Source organism: Thermobia domestica, chromosome 10 (genome assembly GCF_964235325.1).
Source record: "Thermobia domestica chromosome 10, izTheDome1.hap1.1, whole genome shotgun sequence".
NCBI classification, from domain to species: domain Eukaryota; kingdom Metazoa; phylum Arthropoda; class Insecta; order Zygentoma; family Lepismatidae; genus Thermobia; species Thermobia domestica.
The window spans coordinates 62,311,074-62,332,925 of record NC_137463.1 but is presented as its reverse complement, the minus strand read 5'-3'; the positions used below and the strand labels follow the sequence as shown (position 1 = coordinate 62,332,925).

General features: G+C 34.2%; 1 protein-coding gene across 1 annotated transcript; it reads left to right on the top strand.

The window, feature by feature from the left end:
• Positions 1-5,862: 5,862 nt before the first annotated feature.
• Positions 5,863-17,837, top strand: LOC145662483 (uncharacterized). The gene is made up of 8 exons (XM_081728092.1): positions 5,863-6,103; positions 10,283-10,449; positions 10,683-10,859; positions 12,117-12,259; positions 14,450-14,516; positions 15,459-15,621; positions 16,170-16,390; positions 17,262-17,837. The coding sequence occupies exons 1-8, from the start codon at positions 5,965-5,967 to the stop codon at positions 17,433-17,435; spliced, it is 1,251 nt and encodes a 416-aa protein (XP_081584218.1). The 5' UTR covers positions 5,863-5,964; the 3' UTR covers positions 17,436-17,837.
• Positions 17,838-21,852: the final 4,015 nt, after the last annotated feature.

The window sequence follows — 21,852 nt, the reverse complement described above, 5'->3', positions numbered from 1 at the left end:
CATTTTATTCATTGGAACCAGCCATATGCATGCTACGTTCGTCAGCTATATGTTATATACGTCCATTTGTAAGTGAGATCCTGACTGCCTATTGTTTCATACGGAAGGTACGTACAAATGGAACACATACACAGAAAGTATTATAAAACATGCGTTTTCAGTTATACGTGTGCTGCACGTTAACTCTAAATCTACAGAATTTACACATGTAACATACCAGTTAACGTACGCCACATACATTATTTTTTCTTAGTGTACCCGTGTGAGATATACGAGCTCGTCCTGTACGTGTTTGTGTGCAGATAATGAGTTAAATATACGCATACCTTTCATTAAAACAAACGATATATATAAGATATACAAACAATATTTGTGATTTACTGTTTGTATTTCGTAGTAGTAGTAGTGTATTTTGTTAATTCTACAAATAGTTAGATCCATGGCCGATGAGTCACCTCATACTATGAAGGGATGGTTTCTAACGGACGCCGGAGCTTATTTGGAACTTCACACACAAAAATCAATTACAAACATGAAAAGGAATTTTGCTGCAAGGTTTAACAAACCTCTCCCACCCAAACAAACAATATTGCGATTAGAAAAGCATTTTAAAAAATAGATGTAAATGCAGCGGATAATTTCACAGTGTATTTATGAATAATTTTGTCAAAAAAATAGAGAAATGAATTCTGATGGCATACACGTAGACTGAAATGAAATGCTGTGCAATCTTGCAGTTTGGTGTCGTGAATTAAAATCAAGCGATTTGAGGGTTGCAACGTACTAGTAATGAATATCATGGAATAAGCTACAAAAAAGATGTTCTCAGTGCTCAAAACTAAACATTCAATCAGCGGTTATCTTGTTCGACGATATAGTTTTACGTTAATGATGTTTTCCACTGGTTAGCCTTTACTTTTGTTCAAAAGTTGTTTCATTTATGTACCAAAGATGTTCTGTACTCAAATGGTAATGAATTAAAAACCATGAGAAACTGAAACAATTCAGAATGGTTTGCATCTGCACAATAAGGATTAACTTAAATTCAAACATCAACTAGTGTCACATAATGCGCTTTTGTTGGCGCAAATACTCATTTTCTTATTAAACGACAAAGGAAAAGTTTTGGCTCAAACACTTCGGCAATATATCCATATCAATTACCTTAAACTAAACTAAAATTTTGCATTGTCTTTTCGCGAATCGCTACGGCATGTGGTGCAAACTTTGCATTGGATGCTATACTCGTATCGAGATTTATTTACAATGAATATTTACACTTACTAATACTGTTAGGGTCTACCTACGAAACGAGACGAGACGAGAAATTTCATCCAATGTCGTAACATTTATAGAAGAATGTCCTAAGATATCAGCCAGAAAAACGTTACATTCGTTCCACTTGAAACAGATCCAAAACTTTAACCTGCTATTGGTGCCGCGCTCCTGCCGAAGTTGAGAGGATGTCATTTGAGATTGTTATATTCCTATCAGATGAGTGAAATAAATTACGATTTATTATTTTCTAGGATCTAGAAGAATGTAAGAATGTTCGCAGGTATCAAATCCCCATACAAAATCCGCCCATTCTATTGTAAACATTTAAAAAATTTACCTGCCATTGCAGCAAACATGTTTCGAAATTCAAGTGGTTGTTGCCACCCGAACTCTCAGCGGCGGTAGGTGTCATTTTATGATTGTGTTATTTTTATATCAGTGAAATAATTCATAGGCAACAATTTTATGAATTCTTGAAGAATGTACAATTACTAACACATATTTGTCAACTAAATTTTTGGAACCAATTGTGCAAATAATTATTCAAAAAATGAAGAATTTTAATTATGTTTACATAGTTTAAATTATATTAGAAAATAGCATATCATGGTAATTCTATGAAAATTGCTTGGTTTTATTTCTTTCTATTGAAATACTAAGCCATTTTTGTTGTTGTTGTTGTTGTTGAAAAGAATCTCACTTGAATAGCGTTCTGCTCTCAGTTTTGAACACCCCTGAACACAAGTCGTGGCTGGCCACTTTCGAGATGAATCGTGTGTAACTTCACTAACGTGCGATCATCTATTGTATGCGATAACCGCATATTTAATATTAATTTTTCAACACTGACAACATCTTTTTTATTTTGTGGCTGGGTCCGCGATTTTTATTATTAGTATGTTGCAACACTGAAATCACTATATTTTAATTCACGACGCTAAAGTACAATCTCCTCAGATTAACATGTTTCTTCTCTCTTCAGTTCAGTTCGATCAACATCCATATCCGTAACATACATAGGGATAATGGGATTGTCTAGTCTCCCTGTACGTGTGAAATGCATTCAATATTATATTATTGAAATGTACATAATTTCTGTTGAGTTATTTTCAATTATATAAACGAACAATTACCAAAACGGTTGAGGGAAGAAATAGTTTTTCCGTTTTTGCCCATTTTTTACAGTTTAATTTAGCACGATTTCCTTGCCTTTTTCCTACAAAATATGCCTCTAAAATCCAAACAACGTAGTTATAACTGTAAAACACCTCCGCTTAAAGTTTCCTAGTTTGAGTTTTACGTCCCACGTTTTATGCCGGTTAGGCTAAAGGAGGCTAAAGTTTCCTATTGTGTTTTATTTACTTTTAAACTTAAACAATGAATCTGACCTTCAATTAAACATTAGGATATATGTTAGAAGATATATGACTTCTTCATGCACTGTTTCAAGATTGATAACGAATAACACAATGTATTAAATATAAAAGCACTAATTGTATCTAATTTTAAACTTTGAGAATAAGTCTGAGCTTCCATACTTGAACTCACCAACGTCACCAACGACTTGATTTTTAAAAATTATATATATATATATATATATATATATATATATATATATATATATATATATATATATATATATATATATATATATATATATATATATATGTGTGTGTGTGTGTGTGTGTGTGTGTATGTGTGTGTGTGTGTGTGTGTGTGTGTGTTTAGAAATTTTTATTTGGTTATTCGTAACCCGCTTAACATTCCAACAATATATTTTGAGGTAGATAAGGTTGTTGTGCGCCATTTTCAGATTGGATTTTTTTTTTTTACTATTTTTATGCCTCTTTGTACCATCAAGAAAAAAACATTTGTATTATTCAAATAAACGAGGGAGGGTCATTTCAAAATTTGAGGGCGTCCATTTAGTTGTAGAGCAACATCAATTTAGAACTTCAACTAGTTCAGAATTTCGTATTATATCTGTACCTTTTTGTAGCACCAAGAAATATCTTTTTTTTTTTTTTACCATTCAAATAAACGAGGGAGGGCCATTTCAAGTTTTAGGGTGATCATTTATTTTTTGGTACGACATGATAGTGGTTGTGGTATTGTGTGTAGAAAAAGTCCAGGGCTGTACTCCAATTCTGTTCTGAACAAACAAACAAACAAAAAAAAAAAAAAGAAAAGAAAAGAAAATAGGAAACGAGGATAACTGTTGGAAATGAATGCTTTTAAATCTGAAATGGTAGAATTTTTCCAATCGCATCAGTCATTTTGTTTCCCACCGGAAATGTGCCCTAGGCCTATGTTAAATGAAAGAAGCAGCTTTTCCAATTCAGCAGGTTGTTCGAACGAAACGTAGAACTCGAAAATGTCATGGGAAACGTGCATATTACTACAGGGTGTATCTAAAGGGACTTTACAACTTTGAAAACTCATATTGATCTATTCATTCATCTGGCAGAGATAGTTTTGGTGTCTTTTTCTTTTAAAAAAAGCAAAATTCATGAAGTGTTGACTCACGTAGTACAATAGTTCAGAAACAAGCCACCGTAAGCACTAGCAGCAGTTGTATCAAAGATGACTGCCTTTCCTGGTTCCGAGCGTGCTAGCTGTTTTTGGTTTAAAGAACCTTAGTTTGCGACAACTGTGCAACGTAATTTTCGTATAAAGTATGGTAAAGATCCTCCCAATAGCTCTACTATTGGGCTTTACTATTTATCAGTGACATAAGTGTTTTATTGAAACAGGATGTTCTGTAAGTTACAACAAATCTTCAGCTCATCCCCGTACGTCTGAAGACCTTGTAGAGCAAGTGAAACAAAGCTTTGTGAACAGTCCTACAAAATCTACCCGGCGAGCTTCCCGACAGCTGGGTGTCCCACATATGACAGTTTGGCGTGTGTTGAGAAAACGGTTGCATCTCAAACCATACAAACTACAAACAGTGCAAGAATTAAAGACACTTATAGAATTGCTCGTAAGGAATTTTGTGTGGAAATGCTACATCGGTTGGATGAAGATTCTGCTACCAATGGAAGCTACATTGTACTCCTTTACGTGTATTTTGCTACAAAATGATATCAAAACCATATCTGTAAACTAAATAAATCAATCAATATGAGTTTTTAAAATTGTAAATTCCTTTTTCATACACCTCGTATGTGATGGAAACCTACATACTCGAATGTTTCCCAATAAGACTGTATTGTTAACATGCTGTACACCTCAAGGAACAACCTGTTCAGTTGGCAACCTTGTTTTTCGACTAACATGGAGCTTCTTACCAGTCTGGAGTACAAATGGCTGGTACGATTGAAAAATATTCATAATTTTAGATTGAAAATTACCTCTTTGCAACAACTTTTCACATTTTCCACGTTTTTGTATCGTTACTCACAACGTAGTGGGGAATTTGTGCAGATCCATTTTAGTTTTGAACTTTTGTAAGTTTTGTAAGATCGAAGTAACAAAAAATATATAAGATAAAAAATGAGACTGAGTATTTAAGAAAGATGGGGACATCTTCGCGTCCCAACTTCGTTTGAAAGAAAGGTAGGACAGCAAACAAAGAGAGCGACTGATCCGACTAAATCAGGATATCTGGTAACCTTAATTATATTCGTATAGTACATTTACTTTAGTTAAAAAAGAAGTTATGCAATGGGTAAAAAATTGTTGTTGTTTTACATGAAGTATTATGAGCTCGCATGATTCAATGTATATAGCAAGAACGTATGCCATACGGTAGGACTTTTTGTATTTAAAAAATCAGATTTTTGTGTAAAGCGAGCGAAAGACCGAATCTAGGAGAGAGCAAAGGGCCGACATATGAATCACAACTAAATGAACCTCTCAGATTTCAAAATGACTCTCCCCTTGAAATGTACATTTTTGATTGTTGTACAAACAGGTAAAAACGGCACAAAATTCTGATCTAGTTTATTTCCGAATTTGAAGATGTCGCACCAGTACTAAATGAACCCGCAAGTTTTAAAACGGCCCTGGTTCTTTATTTCAATGGTACAATAATTTTTTGGTGGTAAAAAGAAGTACAAAAATAGTACAAATTTCTGATCTAGTTAAAATTTAAATTTGAAGATGTCACACAACAACTAAATGACCTCAACTTTTGAAATACTCTTCCTAGGTTTATTTGAACGGTACATTTTTTCTTGTTACAAAATTAAAGTAAAACAAAATTCTGAGCTAGTTAAAATTCGAATATGAAGATGTCGCACAGGTGATCGAGGTAGCCAAATTTTGAAATGACCTTCCCTCGTTTATTTGAATGGTGCAAGAATTTTTTTCTTGGTGGTTGAATCTAATTTGTACAAAAAATAGTACAAAATTCTGAACTAGTTACAGTTCAAATTTGAAGATGGATGAAGTTGCCCCTCCGCTTTTTTAAAATAAAAATTAGGAAAGTTTACACACTGAAAAAACAGCCTCAAGGTGCGTGTTTGCATGTAACAAAATTTATTTGTTTAACTTATTTTTTATTTCAGAAGAACAAACTTTGTCTGCGATTAACAAATCTGCTTTGTAACACGCAAAAAATCTGGTTTGTTTAAACGCGACTTTGTTCAGTTTAAACAAAGTACAGAATTCATTGAACTATTTGGTTATTCCAGTTGTTAACCATTAATAAATCATTCATTTGGTTTCTGTAAACAAACAAAAATGGCGGCTTTGACTGGAGTAGAAACTCATCAGCTCGTAATATGTAATCAAGAAAATGAAGCAAATAGTGAAGCAAACAATTTGGTAGCAAGAAAACTACTATCCTGGGGATTCGCAGAAGCTATACCCAAATTTGCAGGTAGGAGGAATATGTTTTTAATATTAAGTATTTAAACAAATTAAATGCTGTAACTCAATGCTTTATGAAAACAATTAATTAAAGTGTTTGGCGTAAGTGTTATATGTGGTAGCTCGTGTACAATTACTTTATTGCGTCTGAACGGTATATAATTCATATGTCCTTATATGTGGAACAGCAAAGTAGGTCTACTACGATTGCCGCTTTTTATAGCTACATGATATGATGCAATTTCTTTCAAAACCCTCAGTTAAGAACACCACAGGATAGGATCAATTGACAGACTCTATTTGAAACCATGAAATGTAGGATTCCTTAAACGAATAAATACGAGATGTTAAAGTATTTAGTGTGTAGGTAAACACGGTGCCTCTAATGTGCGATGTATATGACAGTCATGCATACATTGTGTACATGTTCTTTGTATCTCATTACTAGGTTAAGTTTGCATAGGTTAGTGAAGGTTCTTTTCTGCTAAATAAAAGTGGTCACTAGTCCATTAAAAAGGCATTCTGGAAAGGACCATGCAACTACACGGAACTTTACCTCTACAAGTTTCATGTGTAAACAAGTTCCTGGTTGTAAACCAAGTTATCAAAAAATCTTGGGGTAAAATAGTTACTTTCAGCAGTGATGCTACTTGAGATGTTGGCATGCAGCTTTACGAGGGTTCCGAACCACAGGAATCCCTACTAGGAATCGAAACACGTCTCCCTCGCTGAAGACACGCAGTTAATTATATACCCACGAAGAGTTCATGATCATGAATATAATTTCTGTGGCATTACTCGAGCAAACGATTTTACCGCATTTTCACACATTTATTACATTTTCCGGTTTGTTTTTGCAGAACATGCACTAAATGAGGAGCTAGTGCATGAAACACGAACCAATTTCTGCTAGGTGGACACTAAAAAGCACGAATGATATCTAACCGAGTCAGAACCGGAGCGCAGCAGGGGAGCCCGAGTAGAGCAAGAGGTGTGTCAGGAGGGAGCAGGCGCGTCAGCGACATGGGGCATACGCATAAACGAGGATAGTGGAAGAATACGTAAAATATCCGCAATAATTTTTAATACAAAAACACTTAAGTAATCGTAATAATTCTTATCTACGAGATGGCTTCCTCTTTCCAGGATACTGATGGCCTGCTGCGAGGAAGAAGTTAGTCTGTTCTGAATTTTTACTTTTCCACACTTCGCACAGTTGATTTTACGTTTCAACATACCATGACGCTGTAAAGAGTAAGCCATCTCGTAGATAAGAATTATTACGATTACTTAAGTGTTTTTGTAGTAAAAATTATTGCGGATTTAGCGGAAGAATGCATGAATGCGAAGAACGTGGAAATAAACGGCTGGAATGTTCTGTTCGTGTTAGCAATGGACGTTTGTGATGGATGTAATGCAAATATACGATTTTATTACAAAGGATTGTGCGGTAAAGAGCGCCATGGTATGTTGAAGCATAAAATCTACTGTGCGAAGTGTGGAGAAGAAGTAAAAATTCAGAACAGACGAATTTCTTCTCGCAGTTGAGCTCCTTCGTGGCTAAGCGGTTAGCGTACATGCCTTTGGCGTGGGAGACCCGGGTTCGATTCCCGGCGGGAGCTCATGTGGTTTGGATTCCACATTAATCAGTAGGTCCACGTCTCATATAGCCTCGCTGCTGAACGGGACGTTAAACTCAAAATCAACTCTCAACTAAATTCATCTCGCAACGGGCTATTTGTACCCCAGAAAGCAGTGAAGCCATTTTAAAGGTAAGAATTATTGTGATTATTTAAGTGTTTTTGAACATAAAAATTGTTGAGGATATTTTGTGAATTTTTCCACTATACTCGTTTATGAGTATGCCCCAGTCGCTGACGCGCCTGCTCCCTACGGACGCACTCGCTTGCTCCACTTGGGCCGCCTGCTAACCTCCTGCCCTGACTCGGTTAGTGCTTTTTAATACGTACTTTTTAATGGCCACCTAGCACAAGTTGGTTCGTGGTTTATGTACTAAATCCTCATTAAGTGCATGTTCTGCAAAAAGAAATCTTAAAATGCAAAGTAAGTGTAAAAATTTGGTAGAACCGTCTGCTCGAGTAATGCCAACTCACGAATGAACCCTGATACGACATTAGAATAAAGTTCCCTCAAAGTATATATAAAGAAAGGCACCTTGGAATTTATAATATTTGTGCTGGCCTATTCTTAAACTGTACGATTAGGGCAGTCAATTAAGCTGAGACTTGTCTATGTTGTTATGCTGTTGGTATAGGAAGTTACATACCCAGAAACACGTTGTATATTTTGCTTTACTGTACTTTGTCTGTTTGTACTATGCTGATGGAAAATTTTGTTCCTAAGTACCGGTATTTCAGCTTCGTATTGTAAAAGTTACAGTGATATTGCAGCTACTGAGAGAATACAACTGCAATTTTTTTACCGAGCAAATCATTTTGGTAATATATTAAAAAAAAAAAAGCCGACATCATGTGTACGTACAAAGTAGCCTAACAGAAACTGTTGTACCTAGGGGCAATAATAAATCTAATTATAATCGATTGTTTTTTAAGGTTGACCAGAGAATTTTTAAAGTTTTTTGTTTCAGCCATTATTATTTTGTTCAAATAGAGTTTTTTGTTTTATTCATTTATGTTACACATTGATAGATATACCTTCGTTTAACCTTAACGCCCTCATGCAACAGCGAGGTAATGAAGGACGAGACCAGCAGTTTAAAGTGGGATATGAGCCACTATTCTTTGCACAAACAAATCATCCTTCACCTTGACTCGAATCCAGGATTGGGGTGACAGTGGGCTCAGTGCTGGAACTTCACGTCTGGTGCGTAGGTTTTCTTGGTATTCTCCCGTTTGCTCCCACTTTCTTCATTCCACCATTTCATTCATTCTCTTCATCATCCTTTAGTCTACCAGGAATACCCCTAGGACATAAAACTCAAAGATTTCATTTTTGAACCCAGATTTTTTTGGTTACAAAGGCTACCAGCCACAATCTCTTCCACATAGGACATTTTTTAAAAATACGTTGTATTGATCTTGCATACTTGTGAATATTTTAAGAGTTATTTCAGAAAGATAAAAATACAGAACCAAACCAGAGACAGTGTACAGAGTTATGCACATTTTTAAAATAAATGGGAACGTCAAAACGCTACAGAATACGGAACATCTAATTAAGTCCAAGTTAGATTACCGAGTCAAATACAGCGATGTAATTTAACTTGCATTTCAATAAGAGAAGTGATTAACGATATTATTCGTTTGAATTCAGTCGTTCTTTGAACCATTCATATTATTTTGTGGAGAAGGGGTTAAACCATTTTCTTTCTTGTAGAAAAAAGTTAAAACCATGCTGGTTTCAACAAGTCAACTCAAGTTTTCAGCAGTTTATTTCTTATAAAATAAACTATGAAAAGCAGTATCAAGTGGTAGAATCTTTGCAAGCGCACAAACCCTTTGAGCTACGTTGGTAAGGAGCCCTCTATGTTAAATGACAAACCATCATTTCCAGTCCAGTAGGCTGTTCGGACAGAAAGTAAGAACACGCATAAGTGGCACAATCAACTTGCAGATTGCTGTTTGAGGAAACTTAGAAAATACATGAAATTATAACGCTGCATTGTTGATAGGATGAGAGCCCAAGGGAACAGCATGCTGTACTGCCAACGTTGCGTTTTCTTTAAATATAGGGTGCCTTCCCAGCAGGATTGTCTGGTTTAAACTAAATAGGTTCAAAAAAAGGTTGAAGCAAAAAAAAAAAAAAATCTCCAGTTCGCTGATATTTATGGTGATGTTTTGCTCATATTTCACACGACCTGTGTTAATTGCATCTAGTTTTCACCTTGCAATCAAGGAGTCCAGGCTTCAATTCCCGGTGGGACTTTTTTTTCAGCTGCAGTACTCTCCCCGCTTGTCGAGTGGCTAGACGCGCGCCTTTGGAGCATGGGATCCCGGGTTCGATTTCAGGGCATGCGGTGGCTCGGATTTGACTTTAAAGTGTAGGCCCATACCTCATATAGCCTTGCTGCTGAAAAGGGGTGCTTAACTTCAATAACCAAAACAAATCAATCTTCCAAGTGCATTCCAGAACGTTTCATGCAAAGGAGTTGCTTTGTTTAGTTTAATTGATTACTGAGAAATTTACTGAAGCAATTATCATTTTACAGAACAAGAAATTGATGATGAGGCATTTCCCTTGCTTACATATACGATGATAGAAAATTTGTTTCCGAAGATTGGACAAAGAGCGAAATTTCTCAACAAATATGAAAACTATAAGAGATCTCTGACTGTTTCACCTGTGGAAATAGGTGTAGGACTTGAGAATGACCAGGTACTGTAGTATATAAAATGTTTTGTTTAGAAATGATTAGTGCCGATTTCGTAGTAGCACCAAGTCAAGACACGACTATGAAATGGTTGCATATACATTGGTTGATTTAAATACCCTGTATTATTCAAGTAATTGTAAACAAATAACTATAACTTATACCACCTGGTATTTTGTATTATTTTCCAAATATTAAAGAATCTAAAATTTCGTTTTGTATTGAACTTTCTTCACAGGAAATATTTGAGAATATCAGTAGCTTACAAAATTTTGAGGAAAGCAGCAGTACAATCACGTCTTTTGCGATAAGTGAAACGAGTTCGCTTAGTTCTCCTGAAAACAAAGAAAAACAAGTGTCAGAAGAAACCAGAGAGGTTGATACCAATCCTTTCCAGAAAGTAATTAACGTTCAGGTGAGAATTGCTATGTTTATAACTGAAAAGCATGTAGTTGAAAAGAGTGTAGCGTAGCTTCTATCATTAGACTCCATAGGCATTTGTATGTATGTGTCTTTTCGTGTATCTAGTCCACGTTAACTCGTAAAACAGGGGGCCACGGGGATTACGTTGTAGCGCGTTGCCGTGGTTCGATCCCAGCTCGTGCAGATTGGGCGTTTTCTCGGTGTTCTCAGTTTCCTCTCACCTTCTACATTCATCATTTCGTTCATTTCTGAATAAAATGGTTTCTGTTCACGAACCTAGGTTTGATAAATTCTGAGTAATATAAGTTAACGAAAAACCCTTACCAATGCAAAAATCAGCGTGCATTTTAAAAGAAAAATGGCTGCCATATGGAAACCAAAAGTACTAGAATGTAAATAATGTTCATTTTGAACTACGAAAATGTTAAGGCAACTGCACAAAAAGATTTTTTTTTTTTTTTTTTTTTTAATGGTCGAGCAACCAGTGTTGTATCACTTTATGTCGATTGACTCAGATGCTACAATTCATCAATACTTCGAATACAATTCTCGAGTGCTTATCCTCAGGAAAATTTTAAAAATTACATCACCTCACGTAGCTGGATGGTTACATGCTATGATTTACTACAGCAGTAGCAAAGTAATTATTTATTAACAGGTTCTCATAAGTATTTTGTTATGCCGAAGTACATCATGAGCCAGCTACAACGTGATCTTTAAAACCTCCCTGAGGATAAACATTCGAAACTTGCGCTCGAAATATTAGATATATTTGAAGAATTATGGTAGTAATACGAATAATGTCAGGTTACTAAGTGACAGAAACTAATACGTGTTCTTTATGTTCCATTCACAATTATAGATATTTCATCACATTGAAACAATGAGGAACATATAAAAAGCTTTCATTAAACTATCTTTGAATGGCTTGGCGTAATGTATGTGTTGTTCCGGAAAAAAAAAAAAAAAGTACAAAAACATTAGTCAAGGTAAGAACACTATGATGTTTACTACCGTCTAATCTCGATTTTTGCAAACTTGTGAACAGAAACTGGTAACGAGTTATACAAGAATCCTAACAATAGTTAAATCGCAATTAAAAAAAAAAAAAAAAAAAAATCAGGCATATGGTCCTAAGCTCTTTGTTTGTAGAAACTAGTACATCGTTTTGAGAAAAATAGAAATGTACTATTTACTTTTAAGAGATTTGAGAGAAGACTAATCATAAAACTGTATAATTGTATTATAGGTTGTAAGAGATATATTAGCCCAGTCTCTTCTGGGAAGATCTATTTTAAAATCTTACCAAGATAAAAATAAGTTGGATGGAAAAGCAAGGAGACATATTGTATCCATTATAGTAGATCATTATATGGAGTTATGGTGTGGATTGTAAGTATATCTTTTAGTTATTTCAACATTCAAGTAAGTGATACTATATGCCATATTTTACCCTTTTTACAGGAAATCGTATATAAATATCATTAATTGTGATCATTGTCCATTTATCATTGTATTGGCTGCTTTAGTTTTGTCACTTTTGTATGAAAATTCAAGTCATATTGCTTGCGGTTGTTGTGGAATGCAGTTTGAGGTGTAGAATTTAACGCTTGCCTCCAAACAGGATTAATTTATGTTCACCAACCAAACACTTGGAACGCATGATTGATGTTAATATGAATTTCAAACTGATGACGCGCCTCAAATATGGTGTTAGTAAATATTGAAAGATGTTTTCAGGTGTCTAATGCATCTTGATGGACAAAAGATATAACTTGTGTAAGGACAGTCTGAAGAAAATGCTTAAGATTCATGTAATCTTAAGTGAACTTTGTGATATATGGCATGAGTTCTTTATCGAGTGTAAGGGAAGGATTTACCTGTTACAATGGTTCACGAACAGTGTGCTCCTGCAAGGTGAAAGGTGTGACGCAAGTGTTTACGCATTGTTAGAAATTTTTTGTCGATTATTTATTATTGATAGTTCCAGTTACTGTACTTCATATACTTGTACACTAATTGATTTTCAGTAGTATTTTATGGGGCCGCAATGGCTCAGTGCAGAGTTCTCACTTGGTTTGATCTCAGCTTGCGCTAGTGAGTTTTGTGTTGGAGAAACGCCGTGCACAAGGATTTTTCGAGGTTCTCCCGTTTCCGCCAACTTTCTTATTCCCCCATTTCATTCATTCTCATCATCACCATCTCCTTCAGTCTACAGTGGCAACGCTTGGCGTGGTCGCTAACGCTCTCGCCTTTTGTGCGAGCGGTCCCGACTTCGATTCCCGCTGGGGTCACTCGGTCGAAAAAGTGTAAGAGAAAACAGGTAATTGTGGATTACGACAGGCGTTCCGGATGAAATAACGTCCAGAAAACACTTACCCTATCCTTTTTTTTTTTCTCTTTCTTTCTTTCGATTTTAATCTACTAGTTTCTGTGCACTCTTTCCATTATACTAGTGAAGAAGACAGCTTTTTCAACATATTTTACAGGCAAGGGCGCCGATTCTAGGAGGGCCGGGCCCTCCCAAAGCTCGTGTGAGCCCCAGCACTGTTCTTATGAACATAGAATATTTGACATAATTTGAATGCATAATTTGTCTTAAAATCCTCATATATACCTTCTGCATCTGAATGGGCCCCCAAATTTACAGAGAAATCGGCGCCCTTGTTTACAGACTGCTAAATTTCAAAGTATGCAGTCGTATGTGGCGCTCAACTTTGTTTTGAATTTTGAATTCAGCGTATTATACTGGAAATATACTAAGAATTTCCAAATCAACTGCAGTGGTTCTTGGATCAAAAAACGGAGACGTTAATGACTGCTAAAATACGTGCTTCTGAGAAAAAAAATACAGGGAGGTAAAGTATCCGAGCTTATCGCAAAGGTCAAGAAACTCCACGCAATAGCTGAAATGTAATTAATGTTGCTTACAAAGACAGTAATCCTGGGTTCAGCTAATAGTGAAATTTATGAACTGTCCTTTCAGCCGACAATCACTCGCAAAAAGTACTTTCAACTACATATTTCTGTGAAGTGGGCTTTGAGACTTTTGAAATTAAAACGTCAAAGAGAAAAAGCTGAAATCCGTCGGTCAGGAATGTAGAGCTCAAATCAATTGCCCTCTTCTGTCTCATTAGATTTTCATTCATTTTTATAATTTATTAATATATGCAATGTTCGATTTCTTTAATAATAATAATAATAATAATAATAATAATAATAATAATAATAATAATAATAATAATAATAATAATACGTTGATTACAGTATGAATTTGTATTGATAAATGTGTAGTGTTAATATATTTTGAAGGGAATAACGTTTTGGTATGCCATGTAGTCATGCATAATTTAGACTGTCCCACGAGTAGAAAGAGGTGAGGAACACGGACCTAATATGAACTCACTTTCTATAACGTAGCTTTTGGTTACAGTATACAGAAGTTCACTTTCTCTGCAATTTTGTTTGTAATACAAGTATTTATAGTGATAGTAATATTTTTGCATAACCAGTAATTATATATGAGTACTGAAATTGTATATATTTAATATATATATATATGTTTCTCTGTATTCATATTAGGATATCAAATACTGCTTTCGAAACCATAGCAAACACCTTACAGGAAATTTTTCCAACAGAAAACAAGGTAAGTTCTTATCATTCTACGATTGAATTCAAACAAGGTTTTCATTATTGGTCATGTTTCACTATTTTTATAAGTCCTTTTTAACACTACACATTTTCAAACAGAAAATGAGTAAATTGGTTGGTTGGTGAGTAGAGTGTAATGTCCCTTTCTCTGGCGAGCATTTCTGAGACATGTACCTATAGCTCAACGTGTGGTCTGCATCACATGAGCTCCCACCGATAAACGAACCCAAGATTTCATCGAAGGTATATACATTAATTATTTAACCACGAGAAAAGGCCACATAATGGGTAAAGTTTTCTTACAGAGTTTGGTCTGGTAAGAATAATAATTTTAAGGTATTGAAAGTTTCTATAGAATATAGTATGAAAATCAGGAAATTTGTGAATAAATTTTGAAATTGAGGCAGATGCGTGTATTCAGAAGCCTTGAATAAACCATTTTGTACAATACCATTCGAATTATTGAACTGTTTTAACATTGTTACGATAGAAAGTGTATTGTTATCTATTGATACGTGCTATGGAATACATAACTTGAATAGAAATAGTCTTATCTTGTGTGTTACGTTTTTGCAATTTACTTGTATGGTTCAATGTTCTTTTTCACTTTGTTCGCTGACGTCCCAAAATTCCTAGCCAGCCAGCAATTTTTAACCGTCTTTGAAGAAGGTGACAGAGGAAACGAAGACCATACTAGTAAATCACACACATATTTAGAGGTACAATACAACGCTGTTCTTATTTGTATAACTTACAAATCATTAATAAAAAATAATTTTGAATGTAAACTGATGTAATAGTACCTATAGTGACACGTAAAGAGTGCTTAGTTGTCAGAAATATAGTGATTTCGGGAGTTCAGAAAATTCTTCAAAGTTGTTAAAAGCCAGAAAACGCAAATTTTAATAAGTTACCATAATAATCGTATTTTCCGTAGGAAATATATTTTGTGGCTCCGAAAACTGAGGGACGTAACCAGCGTATTGCAAAAGGAAAGCTCGTTGTCAAATATAGAAACAGAAGGAAAATTTTGAGAGAGACAGGGATTGTAAAACATTACAGTTCATCACGTAATTTGAATCAAACAGAAACTAAGAAAGGTAAGAATAAGTTGAAAAACATACTCTAAATCAGATTTTGTATAACCATTGTTCCCTTTTTTGAAGGAGTTATTATATGAAGACATATTTTACAATAGTTATATGTGTAGGTAGATATAATGTTGTTGTATTAACTTAAAAAAACTTAAGTGACTCATGATTAAAAATTTTCACATTGATTCGTCTTGTTATATGTCTGTCGTATAATAATTGTCTAAATTTTCAAGGTGAAATCCCATCATGCTCAGCGCCTCTTTCTTATACATTAACAGCAAATTCTTTACATGTAATGTGATCTAAAACAATTGCTGTTGATGTTGGAATTGGCTGCTGAAGAAGATAGGAGATCACATTGAAAGTTTCGGTAATTACTGTATGACAGACGTATACCAAGATTGCTCTTATGAAGTTTTAAGATTTAGTTTTTCGTAAGATTTACTATCAATCAGAAGAATTTGATAATTATCACTATTGATAATTGGAAAACGTTTTAAAAATACGATGGGTGTATAAAATTTATGATGTGATTGCGTTTTCTTTCGATTCAGATACTGAAGCTTACGTGACAGAGGAAAATCAACCATTAGGTGATTACCGGGCTGCAGAAGAAAGCAAACAGTGGTTGAAGTATAATTGTGGACCAAATGAAGAAATTTTAATCCATTGGAGGAATAGTAGAGCCATTCGGCAAAGAGCAGTATTAGGAGAGAAGGTCTTTACATTTTTTGAGGAATGGCCTATTTTGAAACTGCCCACATCGTACAATTTGGTAAGTTAATTACTTGTGAAACTGTTATAAACGCTTGATGTTACAAGATAGAGGATATGCCCGTACAACAAAATAATATATCTACACGCCACTTCGTCACACCATCGTTTTCGACTCTCAATGTCCCATAACCTATTGCTAAACATCTTGCATGTTATTTTTTCAGAATTTAACGAAAAAGTGACATTAAAAGAACCCATTGCTCTTTGCACAAAATGGAACTTCGAAGGTATTGTAGTTTGATATTTTTATGAAAGCATTTCAAGCGGATTAAAGTACAAGGCTCACATGCAAGTTGTATCGCTTCATCCATATTCCAAACTGAAATTCTTATACTTGGTGTTTTCGTTACTTTATTTTACACTTCGAATTTTATTTGTAATTGACTTTTGTATACGTCTCCCGAAATTAATTGGTGAAAGACACTTGGAGAAATTTTCGGTTACTGTTGCCGAAAACGCTTTATTTTTCGAAAACATATTGCATCCAAATGGTGCCCTTTCCTCACACACATGTTTCTTATTCTTTTTGTACGGTCTCCATTATAGCAGACATATGAATAGTTGGTACTGAAAATGTAGCAGGAAATATTTTAAGGCGTGAGTGTTTGAAATGGGTCTCACATATAGGGAATCACTTTCCGTTACAACGTTATATGGCGAATCTTAATTTTAATGAAAGGAAAACTAAAACTATAATAATGCCGTGTCCTCTCATTCGCATTTCGAAGAAAGTACCACCATATTCTCAAATTCAGTGACGAAGTGTCGCTCGAACTTCTGAATTCCCTTAAAGATAGTTTCTTTGTCGTTTCCAAGAACATTTCATATGTTAATGCAGGAAATTAACTATGCTTCTTTTTCATTCTTAGGTGGAAGATGATTTCGAAAGTCTTTTCCCAAACCGAACAAATAATCTCTTCAGGAAATGGCCTGATTTGTCGGGCAATTTGTATGAATTGATGAAAACGAGGGTGAATGAAAAAGACGTCGCTCCATATTTAAAACTTGTTGATGAGTCAGTTAAAGAAGGTGAGTTAAAGTGAAAAACCTGTTTATTATACGTCTATGTGTAATCGTTTTAAATCAAAAGGAAATTGAAGAAAATATTCATAGATGCTTAGCTAAACAGCTATAGCTTCTGGTAACTCCTACATAAATAATAACGTAGTTATAGCTTCTGGTAACTCCTACATAACTAATATCGTATCTTTAAAATCCATATAGAACATTGTATTCCAAGGAAATAAACTTATATCTCCATATCCTTTGTTGAAGATATCTTGTCCAGATGGAAGCCTTTGTGTGTGTGAAACGCATTTTTTATAAAAGTTCAAAATTCTGTTTCACAAATGATAGGTAGATAATACCAAATACAATAAAAGAGAATTTACGGGGTTCTGAAGAAACGTGGCTACTTTCATTGTGGTCTTCTGTAATAAGATTAAAAAAATTTTTTTGTAAAACTTCAAAAAAGTGTCCGTAACTGTTATTTTGAGTGTTCTAAATAAAGTTTTTGAAATGTATCACTTTCACATTTTTTTATTTAGTATTTGCTATCAGATTTCCTATTGAAAATTGTTGAATTTCTATAATGAATATTCAGTAAGGTATATGTATTTTCATTGCACTCAACCTGGTTGACATTCAGTTATATTTACTTTTTTAAAACTTTGACTCAGTAACCTGCTCTATGTGTAAAAAGACCGCGTTTTTGGTTTAGCACAAACCTTCTATTATCTTTGCTCGCCCCCAGTTCGAGAAGCGTTATCTTTTTATTTTTTCTATTTATTAACAATAAACATAAGAATGTGGTTAAATTTTTCTACAACTTATAAAGTAAAATACATTTTGTGCCATGAAAATATATTAATATTAACAGAAATTATAACATTTTTTCAATAGGGTCTCATTTTCCTCCGACCTTCAATATTTTAAGGTTTTTAAGTGCTATGAAATTCATTTTAAATTATTTTGTTCTTTGTGGCTGCTTGAAAATAACGGTAAGTTCTAGGTGTGATACGCATATTGGTGTTCGACAGGTAAGAACGTTAAACTGACTTTTTTTTTTTTTTCAACGGCCGACGATTATGCACTGAGGCCAAACGAGACGACTATGATGAAATGGATAAAAAAGATGGCGTGAAGGAAGTAAAAACTGGAGGACTTAGAAAACTCACGCACACGGTGTTCCTGCACCACAAAACTCGCTTCCATTGTATTTCATAATAAAGTATTTTGATTGCATAGAAAGTGCACATCCAGAAATATTTAGGTCTGAATTTGGTTAACTTTCTGTCAATGCTTATCTGGTGAAGACAAAACACAAGGTAAAATATTTTAAAAGATTTACGAAGTTTCCGAAGGGGTTTGAAGCCTGAATCCCTGTATATATATATATATATAGATGGATAGATAGATAGATATATAGATATATAGATATACTACAATGAAGCAACGTATGCTTGTGACTGATCTATGTTTATGACTTGTCAGGTGGTAAATTCCCCTTCTATAATAGAACAAATTGTATTATGTAACAAACAATGGCAATAGCACAAATAGTTCTTAATTATTATGTCACGCAGATTCTACTTTAAGTGATGATTTTCTTCAATATGTTACTGATTATTTATTTTCTATAAATAATATAAATAAAGATATAACCAAAAATTACAATTAATGCATAGATTTTCTTAAGAAAATGTATCATTTACGGAAAATGGAAATCAGTAATATATTGAAATAATTTATCACTTAGAGTAGAATCTGCGACGATTCCAGTGATTTTTGATTCATTTTGTTCTGACAAACAAATCACAGAAGTCACTTTTAAACAAACATTTGTTTAAATGACATTTGGTGTCCCATCACAAACGTTTGTTACCTACAAACAAACAGCAGTTTGTTAAATAGATACAAAGCCCTTCGTTTGCATACAGTAAACAAACCGATTTTTAGGTTCTGTAAACAAGCTTCCTATTGCTGGTAAACACGCACTTTTAAACAAACTAATATGGGTGTCAGAAACAATCATTTGTTTGGTCCCTATTTAAATAAACTTGCTTGTTTACCAACAATTGTTTTTTTGTTACTTGCAAACAAGGCTCTTTTTTCTGTGCAGGAGAAATGAGGTAAGAATTGATGATTTGGAGTTCTTATGTGATGTTTAGGTGTGTACTTTTGGCAATAAATTTACACGCGTTTTGCGTTGTTTAAGGTTAGTGTAAAGAGACAAGTTTTGCCGATATATGTCACTACAGTCTTCGTATCGCTCCCATTTATTTTTTACCTTTCACGAAAATTTACAATTTTTTAAATAAATTTTAACCTAGAGACTTCAAATTTTTAAAGAAACTTCGTAATCTATTAAAGGGAACAATCCGTGCCGATTTTTTATTTAGAATTTTCTACATTGTTGAAACAGTTATATTGTTAAAGGTTTGGATATTCATTTCAACAATCAAGCCATTTCAACAATGAAGAAAATTCTAAATAAAGAATCGGCACGGATTATTAACTTCGATAGGTTATGATGTTCCTTTTCTAAAAAGATGAAGTCTGTAGGTTGAAATTTGTAAGAGAAATTGTGAAGTTTCGTAAAAGATAAAAAATACATGGGAGAGATACGAAGACTCTAGTGCCATCTATCGGCAAAACTTGTCCCTTTAAACCAACCTTAATACGAGAAAAGATATGTAGAAGTGGATACTATTTCCAAGACGCGGAAGGTTTTGATAATTCAGCAGCATGATAGTCGTATAGAATGGCGAATCGGTGCGTTGAATGTGATATTTCCGCATTAACTTTTACAGAATTATATAAGAATAATGAAGAGAATATATTGAATTTTTATGAGAACCACGGATTATTGAATTTAAGTGATAATTGACGCTTCTATGAGAACCGGTTCCAGTCACTGTTCTAGTCTAACTAAAGTCTTACCGGGTAACCTAACCTAACTTAAACTAACCTAACCTATCCTAAACTAAACTAAACTAACCTACAATGTTTAATTTTTTTTTGTAGGTTTGAAACTGGAGGAGTAACTTTAAACTTAAGCCTTGAAGATGGCTCACTACAACTAAATGTACTTGTAAAAGTCATGATTTGTTTCATGTAATCGTTGTTCGAATCGCTAGTATAATATCCGTTTACTTTTATATCTGTAATAATACGTATAGATGTCAGGGCAGTACACAGTATATTTTCTTACGCTAATAGTACAAGTTTAATCAATTCAATTATATATTTTTAAGAACGACGATAAGCAACAAATAACATAGATAGAAAAATTACGTACGCACTTTATAAACTACAAATTTTTAAAATAAGACAAAAGACAAATTAAATTCCCGTAAGTTATATAGTAGGACATTTTAATTCAATGAAGAAACTGCCCGCGGGAGTTAACAAAATATATTTACCACAAAAAATCCTCGCTGTAAAATTAACTGGTTACATGTTTCTTTAACATTGTTGCCACACTTCGTACAATTGTACTAAATTCAGCCCTTTGGTACAACGCTGGCATTTTCAGCACCTTTAATGAAAAAGTTGGTACATTTCTACCCAATTCAGCTCCATTTATACACACATGTTTCTGTATGTGTGTTATGTGTATGTATGCTGCACTAGTTAGAAATAATAGATACCATTGTGACTTAAAATTATTAATAATGTGTTGTGATGTCTTTCAGGGAAGGCTCTAGGACCCTGGACCCGATCTTACATTTTTTTTATAAATGTCAGTTTACTTACCTTATATTCTTCTTACAGTCTATTATCGTCCTTTGGTCATGAAATAAGCGAGAATAAGTTGCAATAATTTATATTTTAATATGTTATTATAATATACTGTTTACACACGAACTCGAAGATGATTGATTTAAATAATTTTAAACACCGTTTTGGTTTTTTGGTCACATTGAAATAGAGGCACGTTTTTTTTTTTTTTCCTTACAACAAATACCAATCTTGATGACTGTTTACCCTTTTAATTTGCGGCCAGGGCCGGACTGGCTACTAGTTGGCTCGGGCGGCTGATATACTGTGTTGGCCCCGAATTCTTAATCTCCCAACAACCACTACCCCAATTGCCCACTGTTTTCCTACAATAAAAGCACATAGTATAGCATAAAGATCATAATATACAATCAGAGTATGAGAAGAACACAGGTAGTAATCATTAGCATTTTTTTTTCATATAACCATGGCATGGTGATGAAGAACTACGGACAAATTCATTTGGTCAGCACTCTGGTTTCAGTATTCGTGAACAATACATAAGATATGTTGCAAAACATAATCCTCTGCACGTAGGCAGAAATATTTTTCAGGGGGATATATCCTCTGGAACAAGCACGACAAAGTTTTTCGTAAGGACATGAAGCGCTATTGGTCCTCGAACTCTGTTAAGTACCCAAATTGGATGTAGTTATGCAAATTGTGAGTATATTTAGA